The sequence below is a fragment of the Loxodonta africana genome, chromosome 11 (genome assembly GCF_030014295.1).
Source record: "Loxodonta africana isolate mLoxAfr1 chromosome 11, mLoxAfr1.hap2, whole genome shotgun sequence".
Lineage (NCBI taxonomy): Eukaryota > Metazoa > Chordata > Mammalia > Proboscidea > Elephantidae > Loxodonta > Loxodonta africana.
The window spans coordinates 77,036,620-77,052,642 of NC_087352.1; the positions used below are offsets into that span (position 1 = coordinate 77,036,620).

Sequence of the window (16,023 nt, forward strand, 5' to 3'; positions counted from 1 at the left end):
AATATGAAGAATGTTATAACCCCCCTCTCAGAAAAATATTTGCACACATCTTCAAACATCCTTTGTGGGGTAGAAAATACGAAAGAAACTGTGCTCTACTTTGTATTTTTTAAGAGAATGCTGCTGATCTGAAAACGCAGAAACCATTTGCTCTCAACCATTTTCCCAGGTGGAGGAATGAGGTGCCTCTCGTCATGTTCTTTTCAACTATGACACAATTTTGGCAGCCACCGGAAGGTATATTATAATAATAATGTAATAACATTACAATAATAATAACAATGTGTGTATTATTTTGGCAGAAGTAAAACTTATTTTTTCTTACATTTTAATGAACTGTAAAAAAAACAAACTTAAAACTGAAGTATAGTAAAAAAAAAACAAAACTCCAGGTAAATAAGATAATAAGGTCATAAAGCTTTCTACCAGATTACCTGGGAAAAGTAGGAGTCCAAGAAGGTCATGTTTATTGTTCCTTCTGCGTGTTCCCTATTGGTTCCTCCAGTGGAATGCCGTGTTCTCATTGTTGCAGAGTGTCCTGCGGAGCAGGTGCCAAATCCCTTAGTGGCTCTGGCCCCACAGACTGTTCCTGTTGCAAACCCGCCAGCGGCCCCGGATCCTGTAGCTGCTCCAAGCTTTGTGGTCAGTTCCATTCCTGAAGCTCCTTCTGCCACTGTCCCTCCTGCATATGTATTTGTACAAACTTCTAAAAGGGAGAAAATTCCATAAGCATCCATGCTGTGATTTTTTTTTTTTTGGCTGGTCTTTGATACCCATGAGTGGTTATCAAGTAAAGAAAGTGGGAGAAAATACAGTTATGTGACTTGAGGTGAACCCTGCTGTCTATTTTGTGAGAGTTAACAGAAAGGGAATGTTAGTTGATAAAAAGCTCTGAATAGATATTAATTAATTACAAAATGTGCAGAGGAAATAGATTTTCAGTGACAACAGCCAGAAATAGAAAAGTAAAACCAGAGAAACAAGTCTCTTGTTGTTTTTATCCCCCATTGCCCCCTTTTCCTATCTCAATATAAACTTATTTTCTATGTGATTGAAATAGGTCTTTAACAAACTGGCCACTCACTTTGTCTTCAGCAAACAACCATGGAAAGCTGATTGCCATGACAGCTTGATTGTTGTCATGGAAAAAGAAATTGTAATTAAGCATAACAGTCATATCGACTGAATATGGAAGCCACAGAGGAAACCCACCTGATGTGATCATGTGAAGCAGCAGAGGCTAATTTAGTGTCTTGGCGCCTCAAGAAAGTGTAATGAACCCTGACTATTCTTCATGTTACCTTTACATTATGCTTTCATGGAAAGTGATGTTTTCTAAAGAATTCTGAATATACGTCTTGATGTAATTGTGTGCTATTATAATAGGAGAAGCAGGTGAGGATTGGGGTAGCTGACAAAAACAACCTGTTACATATTTGGCAAGAATTCATGTTGATTTTGCAGACTGGACACTAAAAATCCATCAGTTGGTTAATATAGAATTAAGTCTTAATATTAGTCACCAGTTCTTACTGTCTCTGGCTTTCACCTTAGTTGTGGCATTGTGATTTATAGAAACAAAAACAGCCAACATGGTAAAAACCAAAGAGGTAGCCAAATTCATCTATATGGTAACATAAGAGATCTTGTCTCATTATGACACAAGAATTAGTAATTGAATAAAAATCAGAATAGTGTTACTTCTGGGGAAGGAAGAAGGAAAACAGGACTGAGGATGTCTGCATGTGAGACTAACTGCAAATATGACCAAATGTTAATAGACAATATTGGGTGATAGGTACATAGATGTTTGTTATATTTTCCTGTATGTGTGAACTACCATCTCTCTGTCACTTTGTTGTACTGTGGTGGCTTTCACATGGCTGTGATCCTGGAAGTTATGCCACCAATATTTCAAATACCACCAGGGTCACCTATGATGGACAGGCTTCAGTGGAATTTCCAGACTGAGACAGACTAGGAAGGAAGGCCTGGTGATCTCCTTCTGAAAATTAGCCAATGAAAACTTTATGGATCACAACAGAATATTTTCTGATGGTGCAGGACTGGGCAATGTTTATTTCTGTTATACTTAAGGTTGCCATGAGTCAGAGTCAATCCAACAACAATATGTGTGTGAAATCTTTCTTAATTAAAAAATGAGTAATTGATTGCCTGAGAGCCATACATCAGTTTATTAAAGTTTGGAAAAAGCATAATAACTCTTCAGATATTACAAATAGTGGCATTAACGGATAAATTAACTTATCAAAGCCAGACATATGTCATGGAATTGAATAATAGATGATTTTTCAACCTATTTCAGTGGTAACCTTTCCTGCAAAGGTTACATGCAAATTATTTTTAAAAAATATTTTAAGCATTTGTTATTTTTGAATACTTCTTGTTTAACCCACTATTGCTTTCAAAAATAAATTGGATATTCACTTACCAGAATTTTCCATGAATTCGACTCCATTGGCCGTTATAGGTGGCACACAAATATTTGTGATTTCCTGCAAACCATGTTAAAAAAAATATATTTAAAAGTGAATCAGATTTGATAGCAATGTAGTTGAATTGTGGCCCTTTACAAGCGGTGAGATTAGAGGAAGCTCAAATTCTTGCAAGATTGACCATTTTTATGCTTCGACATAAAAGCTGAAGAGCTAGAAATTCTAAGAAGGTCCATCCATTTCAGCACTGACTGTTAATGTGGGGGTCAAGAAGTCTCTTGTTTTTATCCCCCATTGCCCCCTTTTCCCATCTCAATATAAATTTAATTATTTTCTATGTGATTGAAATAGGTCTTTAACAAACTGGCCACTCACTTTGTCTTCAGGTCGGGCTCCTTCGATTTGCCACGGATGGATCGTACCGTCTGAACCATCAGGAACTGGGATAAATCCACCTATCGCTCCCCTCCTTCCGCCCATTCCACAGTCACAGCTCAACAGCAGAAGGGGGATCACTAGTAATGAAATAAAACAAAAAGCAAAATATCAGAACATTCGAATCCCTTGGAAACTATTTGACATGACAATTGTCGGAAACATTACAACGAAAATGCATTTTAAATAATTATGGAAAATTCTTACTTTAAGGCAAAATCTTCAAAATAAGATTTGGTTAATTAAGCTTACAGTTTTTGTATAATTATGAAACTGAAAGCAAAAAATCAAATGACTGTTGTTTCATGTATACTGTCTTAAATTAAACCAAAAAAACCAAACCAAACCCATTGCCATCAAGTTGATTCCAACTCATAGTGACCCTAGAGGACAGAGTAGAACTGCCCCATAGAGTGTCCAAGGAGCGCCTGGCAGATTCAAACTGCGGACCTTTAGGTTAGCAGCCATAGCACTTAACCACTGTGCCACCAGCGTTTCCAATGAGCTCTTAGTAAACAGTAATTAACCAGCAAGAGCAATTGTTTTTGTTTGGAAACTTGTTTTTAATTTTATGAAGGATTCAAAGCAGGAACACAAATCTAAATGCTTTGAGATGGTTTAAGTAAATTCCGATTTCTAAACTGATTGGAAGACTCTCCCTGAAATTCCCTCAGCAACTAGAGTAATGACCTAGTAAATGCCCATCAATGCACTCAAATGTGATTGAAGAATTCCTAGCTTGGAGGGGCTTCCTGGCTGTGTAATTACCATTCCTTTTGTGCATATCAGTCCCATCTTGGCAATAAAGATTAGTGTCATTTCTCATGCTGGTGGACCCAGAGGGAAATACTTTTTCTTGAAAGCAGATGCTTCCTATGTTCTATTATCAGTGGCTCTCCTGACCACCCCCGCCCCCGCCAGTGTTGGCTGAATCCTAATGTTTGAACCCTGCTGTCATGGGTTGAATTGTGTCCCCCCAAATATGTCTCAACTTGGTTAGGCCATGACTTCCAGTATTGTGTGGTTCTCCTCCATTTTGTGATTTTCCTATGTGTTATAAATCATAATCTCTGCCTGTGGTTAAGGAGGATTAGGGTAGCATTGTAACACCCTTACTAAGGTCACATACCTGATCCAATGTGAAGGGAGTTTCCCTGGGGTGTGGTCTGCACCACCTTTTATCTTACAAGAGATGAAAGGGAAACAAGCAGAGAGTTGGGGACCCCATACCACCAAGAAAGAAGGGCAAGGAGCTGAGTGTGCCCTTTGGACCCAGGGTCCCTGCATGGAGAAACTCCTAGTCCAGGGGAAGATTGATAACAAGGCCGACAGAGAAAGAAAGCCTTCCCCTGGAGCCGACGCCCTGAATTTGGACTTCTAGCCTACTCCCAAATAGACGGTGAGAAAATAAATTTCTGTTTGTTAAAGCCATCCACTTGTGGTATTTGTTATAGCAGCACTAGATGACTAAGACACTTGCCCACTTGGAGGCAGCTCAGTGTAGGGTTTGAATCACAGGCCCTGTTGTTGGACTTCTATGGTTGGAATTTTGGTTCTGCCACTCACTAGCTATGTGACGTTGGACAGATTATATAACCTTTCTTTGCCTCAGTTAAACCAAACCAAACACCAAACCCATTGCTGTCCAGTCGATTCAGACTCATAGCAACCTTACAGGACAGAGTAGAAATGCTCCATAGGGTTTCCAAAGAGCGCCTGCTGGATTCAAATTGCCAACCTTTTGGTTAGCAGCTGGAGCTTTTAACCACTACACAACCAGAGTTTCCTTGCCTCAATTAACTCATGTATAAAATAGGGCAATGAATAGCATCTACATCATAGGATGTTGTTAGGATTAAGTGAGTTAATTCAGATAAAGATTAGTAGTGCTATGAGGATTTGCTGGTGTTGTTAGAATGGACTACATCTGCTATGCAAAAATAAATGCAAATTAGGGCAGTCAATATACCCATACCCGTTGCCATCGAATTGATTCCGACTCATAGCGACCCTATAGGGCAGAGTAGAACTGGCGCATAGGGTTTCCAAGGAGTCACTGGTGGATTTGAAAAGCCGACCTTTTGTTTAGCAGCTGAATGCTTAACCACTGCACCATCAGGGCGGTATGAAAAAATTAGGCTGTGTGTATAAAATAAAATAGATTGGACATAATTAAAGGAGTCCTGGTGGTGCAGTGGTTAAAGCGCTTGGCTGCTAACCAGGAGGTCAGTGGTTTGAATCCAGTAGTTGCTTTGTGGGAGGAAGATGTGGCAGTCTGCTTCTGTAAAGATTATAGCCCTGGAAACCCTGTGGGTTCCCTACGGGGCAGTTCTGCTCTGTCTTATAGGGTCGTTATGGGTTGGAATTGACTCGGTGGCAATGGGTTTGGTGTTTTGTTTGGACATAATATAGTTTTTCAAAATTTAATATAATATATAATTGACACTTCTTCAGGCTGCCTTTATTTACTGCCATCTCCATTCTATGACTTTATCAGATGTGTAGAAAGGATTACAGATGTGAGTGGACAAAGTCATTTTGAAAGGTGATCAGTGTACATCTGGATGGTCAATATTTTTAGGTGGACATAATCTTTTACGAATCTTGTCTTCACTGTATGAGCAATGTGTATTTGGTTTTTATGTATGTATATGAAACTTTTTCAAAGTGTGAGTGTATTTCTGTTGGCTTGAAAAATGTGGATTCTCTTTCATACAAAATTCAAAACATGGCATTTTACAGATGGTAGGATCATGTGAAGCAAATATTATTGTGAGAGTAACACAGTATATTTCATCTGGCTGCTATCCTGTCACAATCCCAAATATGCAGCAACCTGTAGGGCATGCCACATGCCTCAAGATTGAACATTTCAAAGTCAAACTTGTTTTTGCCGCTCTACATCTCTGTGTTTCTACTAATATTTTCAATTTCAGTTAATGACTTCAGCTATCACTAACAGACAAACATAGAAACTTTAGTGTCATATGGCCTTCTTATGCACTTTTCCTATCCATTTCAGCCCATTGTGCCATCATAATGTCTTGTCTGAACCTTTCCTTTCCAGTCTCATGTCATGGTTCTACATTTGGCCTCCCTCATCTCTCCTGGACTATTACAATAACCTTCTGAGAAGGTTAGTTTTTTGTGTCAATCTGGTTAGGCTATGGTGCCCAGCTGTTTGGTCAAACACTAGTCTAAATGCTGTTATGAAGTAGTTAAGTGTGACTAAATCAGTTGTCCTTAAATACAGCAGAGTTTCTTCCATAACATGGGTGGTTCTCATCCAATCAGTTGAAGACCTTTAAGAGCAAAAAGGGAGTTTTCCCTAGGATGTATTCTGCCTCCAGACTCTAAATAGACCTTTTGCCAGAACTCCTTTACTCTTCTTTCTGTCACCTGACCTACAGATTTTGGACAGAAGACCGTAGGAATCTCCAGCCTGTCACCTGACCTACATGTATACATTACTGGTTCTGTTTCTTTAGAGAACCCTAAGACAATTTCGAACTTTCCTTTCTAATTTACAATACACAATGGTACCAGAGTTATCTTTCTAAAATGCAACTATCATGCTAGCCTTTTATTCAAATATCTTCAGTAACACCCCCCTTTCTCATAGCTTAAAGTCTGAACACCATGGCATGTGCACATAGCCCTTTCAGATGAGCCCCAGCACCTTCTCCAGTGCTGTCTCCTTCATTCTCCCTCGTTTACTCTGGCTTTAGCCTCCCAAGACTATGCTGTCACCTTTTGCAAACACCTTTCCCTCCTTTTGTACTTATTATATCCTACTTATTCTTCAAGACTCAATTTGCTGATTCTTCTATTCTGCGAAGCCTTCTGTAATACTTCATAGTACTTTGTATTTTCTTCACTTATAGCTTTAGCATGGTATAATTTTTTCTCATATAGTTTTATGTAGTCTGTGAACCACATGAAAACCAGAATCAAGTTTCTCTTTCAGCTGGGAGCTAGCATTAAAACAGCAGCAACAACAAAAACACACAAGTTGTTGTGAAGTTGATTCTGACTCATGGTGACCCCACGTGTTTGTTAACAGAGTAGAACTGCTCCGTAGGGTTTCCTGGGCTGTAATCTTTACGGAAACACATCTCCAGGACTTGCCTCTGGGGTGCTGCTGGGTGGGTTCAAATTGCCAACCTTTGGGTTAGTAAAACAAAAAACCCATTGCCGTCGAGTGGATTCTGACTCACAGCGACCCTATAGGACTGAGTAGAACTGCCCTCTGGGTTTCCAAGAAGCGGCTGGTGGATGCGAACTGCCGACCTCTTGGTTAGTAGCCAAATGCTTAACCACTAGGTCACCAGGGCTCCTTTAGGTTAATAGCTGAGCACAAATTTTTTGTGTCACCCAGGGACCTGGCAGCTAGCATAGTGACTCACCTATAGGTACTTTGAAAAATCTTTATTGTTGACGTTGACTAATATTGAACAATTAAAACTTAGGGTCAATTTCAGCTATTAAATTGAATGATGCATGATGACTTCGAGATAGTAAATACCTCTGGAGAATATACGGTATGTGTGGGAAGCCACTAGCTGTAGCTGTAGCGTTTAAGGAGACCTGAACAAATACGGCAGAACATTAATACATGTTGTGTCTGAGTGATGGTTATACGTGTGCGTGTCATGTGATTTGCTGTACTTTTCTGAGATTTAAAAATGTTTCATATTTTACATTTTAACATGTTTTCATAAATCAAAAAGTTTAATGGAGGGTAAATAGACTTTATCATCATGAAAATTCATTTTAACTCTAAAAGTCTGTGATTCTACAACAAATTAGGGAAGCGCTTGTGAATTTTTTTTTATCTTGTTTTGATCTCTTGTTTATATGGTATTTGCAAAGAAGTTCTTTTAAACTGAGACCTATTTTATTACATTCGAAGTGTGATTTGATTCTCAAGATTTTCATTCAAACGCAGCTTTTCAGAAACTTATGTATTGAATAAAATAAATTTTACTTTATTGGGAAATAATATATGTATGTAGTTTCCTTAAACGTGTTCAAATGGAACTGTCGTGATAAGTGTGAAACCCCCAAAGAAGGTGTGTATTCCTGTGGTGAACTATTTTGAAGACATGTTTGATTAAACAGTTTATTTTTAAGAGCTTATGATATATTAATAACATTTTAAAGCTCAAAGCCTGTAATAGTCTATAAATATTTTCCCTAAATTTATTTGACCAGGGATCTCTTTATTTTAGCATCTCATGAGATTGCATATTGAGAAGACACTTTAGAAGGTGCTGCACGAGTAGATAAAGCCATTATTTTGGCCATGCACATCCCTGGGTGGTACAAAGGGTTAATGAGTTTGGCTGCTACCTGAAAGATTGGAGGTTTGAGTCCACCCAGAGGCATCTCATAAGAAAGGCCTGGCAATCTACAGGTAGTCCCCAACTTATGAAGGGTTCCGTTCTGAGGACTCTGTCGAGGGTTGGTTCTGATGTAAGTTGAATACCTCATTTTTTTTTTTTCAAGTTTTCATTATCATTGACTTTTATTATCAGTGCCTTTCTAAATCTGATCAGTGGCATGACTTCTTTTGCTAGATATATTGTTAGGGGTATAACCAGTGCAGGTGTTAGAGAAACTTGAACAACTTGGCTTCAAATTAAGGTGTTCCTTATGGTACGGCACGCTGAATAAGATCACGTTACAGGCTTGTCTACGGTGAAGTCGGCATCAGTGTTGTAACAATGAAGTCAGAGTCATAAGGGCTGTCAGACTTATGTGCAGTTCAGTTGTTGTATGTCATCAGAGCTGAATGTTGCCCAGCCTTCTAAGTCCTGACACCAATACCGACTTCATTGTAGACTGGGCCATAACCTGCTATACTGCAGTGTTTTTAACAGTAAATCATAAAATCAAACATCTGTGAGTGAATGCCATTTTATATAGTACATATTACTAATGATAAGATGCACAAAAACAAATGGAAGGCTGTAAGTGTGGTTCGTGGTAACTTGAATACATCCTAAGTTGGGGACTACCAGTATTTCTGAAAAAATCAGCCATTGCAAACCCTGTGGAGTGCAGTTCTACTCTGACACACACGGGGTCGCCATGAGTCAGAGTTGACTTAGTGGCAACTGGTTACTGGTACATGACTTTCAGTACGTAGAGGATGTTACTGATTTATTCCTCCCACCCCCTTGATTCTCTTGTGCTGTTTTCTAAATGTCTAAACTGTGGCTTGATTTGCTGTATTATAAATGCAGATTGCTAGTAAGTGACAAGTTAAACATTTCTGATTCTTCCTGAAAATGCTATTTCCTCATAACTTTACCTATAAAACAATGAGAGCACGCCTGGCTCTTCCTACTTTGTGGAAGTGAGCACAAAGACCTCTTCAAATGCTCACACCTCATTACAAACAGAATGAAATGGCGGTGTACTCACACAGCAACAGCAGAAGGCCAAGGATGATCAGGCCGATGGCAGCAGGCCCCAGCCTCACTGACGATTGCTTTCCATATGTGTGCCCAGGATCTGGTTCTGTGTTAGGAGTTCTACAGACGGCCCTGTTGTCACACTGACAGACTTCCAGAACAAAGCTCTCCGGTGTCTCGCACTGCCTGTCCTCTCTGTCTGTAATTATGAGGGAGATTCTGTACTTCCCAGGAGACGCCTGTTGCTGGGCTCTTAGCATCGCCGAGGTAGCTGTAGATAGATAAACAATCATACAGTTCAACAGTTGGACAAGGCAGATTTTGCTCTTAAACTACGTATTTTTGTTAACAGAGCTAGAGTTGTCCTACAGATCGCTGTTACCAATAGCAGAGCTGATAGTAGGATAACGTTGAAGCAGTTATGATGGTTGTAAGGGTTCAGTTTGGCAAATCTGTTTGCACCTGCCTTCTTGTCCTCGTCTCTGCCCAGATGGGCCTGTTATTCTCCCCTATGAAAACTCAGTTCTACCCTGACTTTCTGACCAAAGAAGTTGGGAGATGGCATGATCTGAATATCAGCTCCCCTCTCTTGGGGACTTAGCCACTCTGCTGTATGTCTGGTCAACCCTGGACTCTTGGGTGGCCCTCTGAGTGTGTGCCTTCCCTCTCCCTCCATGTTTTATGCCTGACTTGCTAAGACTGAGTTTCTGCTTTTGCCATTGCTTCCTCAACTGCTCCTGTTCTCATCCCATGAGCTTAGGGCCCATTGTGCAGGACTCCCTTGTGGCCATGGCCTCTACCCTTCTGACTCCTGCGCATCATAGTTCTCCATTCTTCATTGCTACATTGCTGTTTCTAAGTGGGAGTCCGGCAGCAGCTCTTGTTAGCCTTAATACTGTGTTTCTTGAATCATTTTTTTTTTTTTTTAACCTCACCATGCCCTTTTGACATTGTGCATGGTCTGCCCAGTCCCACCAGTGTTGCCTTGCCCAGCCTCACCCAAGAAGGTATGTCTAGTGCCAGGTCCTAAATCGTTCTGATGTGTCTGTAGCAGCCTCTTCATTGGGCATGCATCTGGTAAACCCAGTTGCAGCCAAATGCTAAATGTATAGTTTGGAGCTAAATCCTTATACCAGGATCTCTAACGCCTAAGGGAAGAAGGCCATGGGGAACAAGATCCCTTTGTGACTCTGGCAGTAGCTGATACCTATGAGTGAAGGGCACCATAGAGCATCTTCATGAGAGGAAGCAAGATTGATTCAGAAAAGAGCCACAGAAAAGTGTGTTAGTTTATGGAGGATTTGGAGACATGGCCTGATAGTTACTATAAAATCCAGGACATTCTTGTTAAGTCTAGTGTTTGCTTCTATGAGATTCCTGGAAAACATAGGAAATGTAAAATTAGCAATGATAAAGTTTAGGAAGAAAAGGAAGGATGGATTAGCTCTTTCCCATTCACAAATGGATTTATGAATTCGAGTCAACCATGCTCTGAAGACCTTGATGGATGGAAGACTAAGTACCACTTCCTTTGTATCTTTATCAGGCCAATTTGTCCAGTGCAGCATGTCTGCTCACAACCTGCCCAGTTTGGAAAAGCTTATGTATTTAGAAATCTAAATAGCTTTGTAATAAAATTGATGCCTGCTTCATCTATATTTTGGTGTGCTGTGTAGGTAGAAATAAGCATCTTAAAGATATAAAAATATTAAAAAAATTGGATCTCACATGAAAAACAAAGTTTACATGGTGGTATCATTCCTTTTTCTCTTCCGTACTGAGAAAAAATTCACAAGGTGAGGACCACATGCTCATTGCAAATAATTTTTCCAATTACCCTTGGAAAGAATCTGCTTCCAGAGAAGCTCTCTTATCCTTTGGGTAATATAAAGAAGCAGCAACTTTCATTTATAAAAGCACCTTTACTCTTACTCACCGTTTAGTGTTGTGATACTCCACACAGCTGGTAATTTTAAAGGTTGCTCCTCCAGCGAAAAGGTGTAGGGACCAGTATATTTACTATTGTCCAGTGCTCTAGCTGAGACAACAGCTGTAGGTGATGAGCTACAAATTGTTGTCTTTTCGAGGGCAATGGTTGGACAATTTTCATTAAAACTGGGTACATGAACGTAAACGGTGCCTGTGGAAGTCATACCCGTGTTTTCTGTAAGAATAACATTTTAGAGTTAAAGGAATATACAGAACAAATTGAATTTTTAAATTTCTCTTTTATGTAGCCAAGTCAGTGTGTCTCTCCATGAGAAATTATATTTGTTTTTCTCAGAAGTGAAAAGATAGTATCCTATTTCTACATCTGGTAAAAAAGCAAATGTAAATTTACCATGTTGGCTAATGCCTCTGCTTAATCACATTGGTTATTTAATATGCTTGAAGCCAAGCTCTGTAAGATGCTGAACTCACTGATTACAAATGAAACCAACACAAACATAACGGCTTTCTTAAATGTGTTGTACTGAGGGAACCTAGCATGGTGTGAAAAATTTTTGATTCTAAAACTTGAGCTAAAGTAGTTGGGATAAACCATTAATTATTCTTATTATTCAAGATATAAAAGTTTATTGAAGAAAAAAATTTAAAAACTACTAATAAAAAACTATAAAAGCTCTTGGTGGTGAGTTTATGAGTCCTTTCTCTTGGTTCCCTTAGTGCTTTTTGCTGTTTTCCGAGGTGGTATTACTTTTGGTATTTTTTTGTTTGTCATAATCGTCTGTTTATAATCATCTATTCACAAAGAGGAACCCTAGTGGCATAGTGGTTAAGAGTTTGGCTGCTAACCAAAAGGCTGGCAGTTTGAAACCACCAGCTCCTCCTTGGAAGCCTTACGGGGCAGTTCTGCTCTGTCCTATAAGGTTGCTATGAGTTGGGATTGACTTGACGGCAAGGGGTTTTTGGTTTTTATTCACAAAGAGATGATAACTGAAGTAACATTTCTCTGAAAATGACTGAAATATGTTTCTTACCATCTATGGCCAGAATCTCAGCTGTGATTGTCTTGTTAACTATGAAAGTAGAATCCCAATCTATGTTTCTGATAAATTTGATTTCTGCAGTTTTCGAGTCAACAATTAGAAAACCGCCATTGTTACGTCCCATGACATATCTGTTTTATAATAGAAAAAAAAAAATTCTTTCAAATATGGAATGTTACGTATTTACTGAAAATGACTCATATTTAATGTATAATATATGACATCGAGGTATGCTTTTTTAAAAAACAGCAGATTAATGTATTAGCGTGGATGAACAGTATTTCATAATCCTTAATTATGTCTTGGAAACCCCTGGTGGCATAGTGGCTAAGTGCTACGGCTGCTAACCAAGGGGTCAGCAATTCGAATCTGCCAGGCGCTCCTTGGAAACTCTATGGGGCAGTTCTACTCTGTCCTATAGGGTCGCTATAAGTCAGAATCGACTTGAGGGCACTGGGTTTGGTTTGGTTTGGGTTTTAATGATGTCTTAGCCTGATTTTTCAATTTTCCTTCTGTGCAATAAAATAAAATAATAACTGTATGCTTCCTCTTTATAATAGCAACTGCTTTGCACAGTACTTTTAAGCTTTAGGCATACATATATTTTTATATGCTGCTCAATCTATCAACTTGAACCATGTGCTTTTGGTGAATGTCCGCTCTTTTTAAAGAGTCCATTGGAAGTTTCTGTGAAATTTTTTCCTGATCTCTCTAGATAGGCTAGAGCATCGTCTCTTAATTTCCACTTTAACTTATGTTTTTCTTGCTTACAGCACAGTATGTTTTAATGAGTTAACTACATGTTTCTTCTTGTTATCCAGTTTTTTGTCTTGGCCACCTTTGTTTCTCTTTGTATTGTAGGTTTATCATAGTTTATGCCTTATTTTTTAAAAGCTTATGGATTAAAACTACATCAAGGAATAATATGTAAAGATCGTCTTACCGGACATTTGTAGCAGCCTTCCTGGTGTCTTCATCGATGGCTTGATACGTCCCCAGGACATAATTGACCAGTTTTTTAATAGTTATGCCTTTCTGCACAGTGAATGTCTTGGAAGCAGGACGGAATACAAGTCCTTCTCTCACATTTACTACCTGAATTGTGACGGGGGTTGACTGAACTCGATACTGAGAGATTATTGATTGGTGAAATTCAGCTTTGTTTTTGACGGCAATACCAAATTGCACATTTTGCAGTTGTTCATAATCTAGAGCCTAGAGTGAAAGTTAGAAGGACAGAAGGGTCACAAAAATACAAACTGGCAAACCCAGAAGAAGGCAAAAGAACTCTATGCTAGATATTATAAATGAATCTGTTTATTTCTATGTAATACAACAGCTTTATGAATCATTGTAGTGTTGAGAGAGTAAGCTGTAGGATTCTTAACTCATGAGACTTCAGTTTGGTAACTGATACAAAACAGGGTACATCGATCTAGACTAACAAAATATCATTTTAGTCTCTTTAAACTGTGTGGTATAGTAGAAAAAACCCTCAAATTCATTGACATAAATTTGAATAATAGTTCTACTACTTAATAGCTGTGTGATTCAATTTCTGGGATAGTATTCAATTTCTCTGGTCCTTGAGTTTCTAGTTTTGGAAAAGAAGAAACAACAACAAAAAAATTGTCTAATCAGATTGTTCTGAGGACCAAACAAATTAAGGCCCATAATACCCAACAGGTTGCTGTTGAGTCTGTTCCAACTCCTTTTGACCCCATGTGTTACAGAGTAGAACTGCTCCATAGAGTTTTCTTGTGTGTAACCTTTATGGAAGCAGATCACCAGGCCTTTCTCCTTAGGCACTGCTGTGTGGTTTCAAATTGCCAACCTCTAATGCATTCCTATAAATGGCAGCTTTGATCTTTCACAGAATAGTCATTGGATAAATGTACAATACTGTCTTTCTTGACTTTAAAATTTTGTGGGTGCCAAAGACAAACTATCTTAATAACCTTGGTTGGCAAATAGGCATCTACATGTCATTGAGGGGGTGGTACACTAATTCTTTGTGGAACCACTTTCAAATGGTCTCATATGGTAACTATTTGTTTGACGTTCATATTAAGGTGGCCTTAACCAAGGCCTGAGGAATCCCAGGACAGCATTTTCCATTCACTAGTAAATTTTTTGAGGGTAATGAGATAAGAAAATGCTCATTTTGGTTACATTTGTATGTCACTAAAATTAATTCAGGCAAGAGGTCTGGATTTGAATTTTAACTTCGCGGTGACTGTCTTTGAAAGCATGTTCCAGTGGAGTGGAAAAGAAAGATGTGTAAACAGGTAATTATAATATAACGCGTAAGTGACAGAACAGATTATAGTGTTTGTGTGTGAAAGTTAGTGAATACTTCTGCTTGGGAGAGTTAGTTAAATCTTCAGAGAGATTTTCATTTGAGCTGAGTTATGAAGGAAGATGAAGAGTTATCCGGACAGAGATGAAAGCCCTTGCAAAGGCCCAGAGAGACAGAAGGACATTTAACGTGATAGGAAGTGTTCTAGCTACAAATGGTGGTGCATGGTTTTGTATACAATTCTGAGGAGGGTGAACTTCATCTTAAAAGCCTGCAGGTGATTTTTAACGCTAGCTGCATATTAGAGTCACCCGAAGAGCTTTTAAGACCCTTTGATGCCTGGGCTTTGTCACAGACCAACAAAATCAATAGTTCATACATTTCCACTTTCTAGGAAAAGTTCCAGGTGATTCGAATGGGCAGTCAGGCTTGAGCACCACTTTCGTAGCCAGTAAAGAACCAGGGAGGGTTATAAAGACAAGAGTGACTGAGCCAACTTTTGAAAAGGCATGGTGGTGGACCAGTGACAGTGAGAACGAACTGAAGTAGATACATCAATCAGAGGTCACCCAGGAGAGAGGAGGTAAGGCCGGGATAGAGTGAGGGCAGTTAGAAGGTGGAGGAGGGTCAGACTTTAAGGACCATTTCTAGGAGAGAATTTGATGACTGGCTGCGTGTTGTGAGGAAATGCCATGATTCAAGGATAAAGCCCAGGTATCTTGTTTGGGATGCTGGATGGCACTGATAAATAAATAAGATGGGAGGTAGCGGGTAGTGGGCACTGCTGGGAGTTTATAACAAGACCCTTACAATTGAGGATGGCTGTAACCTTCTCTCTGAAAAGCAGAATAATAAAGGACTGCCTATACAACTCCCAGCAATCCAGGAATCCAGCAATCACTTGTTAAGTGAATGTAATAGGCTGTCACTGTACTGGACTCAAGGAATTAAAGAAAAAAAAAATCCCATATAGTACAGGGTCACACACCAAGAAATGCCTCCAAATAATGGTTATTTCTTCTAGTCTATACCATACCCAGGCATAAATACCCTTAAGTAAACCCAGACGGGAAGTCTGTATAGCCAAGCATGTTAAATGGAAGCTTTACTCAATTCATCCTGCAGATTTAGTCATATTAAATTCCCACTTTCTGGGAAAAAAATGCACTTTCTTTCCCTGATGACTATCACTAATTCATCTAAAACAAACTGACAATTTCACAAGCCACAGCTCTCTGCATTTTATCTCTTCCTTACTTTAATCCAGTTGTAGAGAGCAAACGAGATTAAGTAAAAAGAAAAAAAAAAAGTGTACTTTATTGTGTTTAAAGTGTGCACATCTTTAAACACATGAATGTTAATAAATATCTAAAAGATATGTATGCTTGTGTTCACTATAGAAAGTATGAAAGCTTGGAAGAAAG

The 16,023-nt window shown here is 39.0% G+C and overlaps 1 protein-coding gene across 1 annotated transcript in view; it reads right to left on the reverse strand.

The window, feature by feature from the left end:
* The window catches only part of DSG3 (desmoglein 3), a 45,035-nt gene that overhangs the window by 2,132 nt on the left and 26,880 nt on the right, over window positions 1-16,023 (reverse strand). The window contains 7 exon segments of the mRNA XM_003406751.4: window positions 435-706; window positions 2,453-2,516; window positions 2,832-2,971; window positions 9,321-9,581; window positions 11,247-11,474; window positions 12,292-12,431; window positions 13,244-13,515. Of these exon segments, the coding sequence (XP_003406799.3) occupies window positions 435-706; window positions 2,453-2,516; window positions 2,832-2,971; window positions 9,321-9,581; window positions 11,247-11,474; window positions 12,292-12,431; window positions 13,244-13,515 (1,377 nt within the window).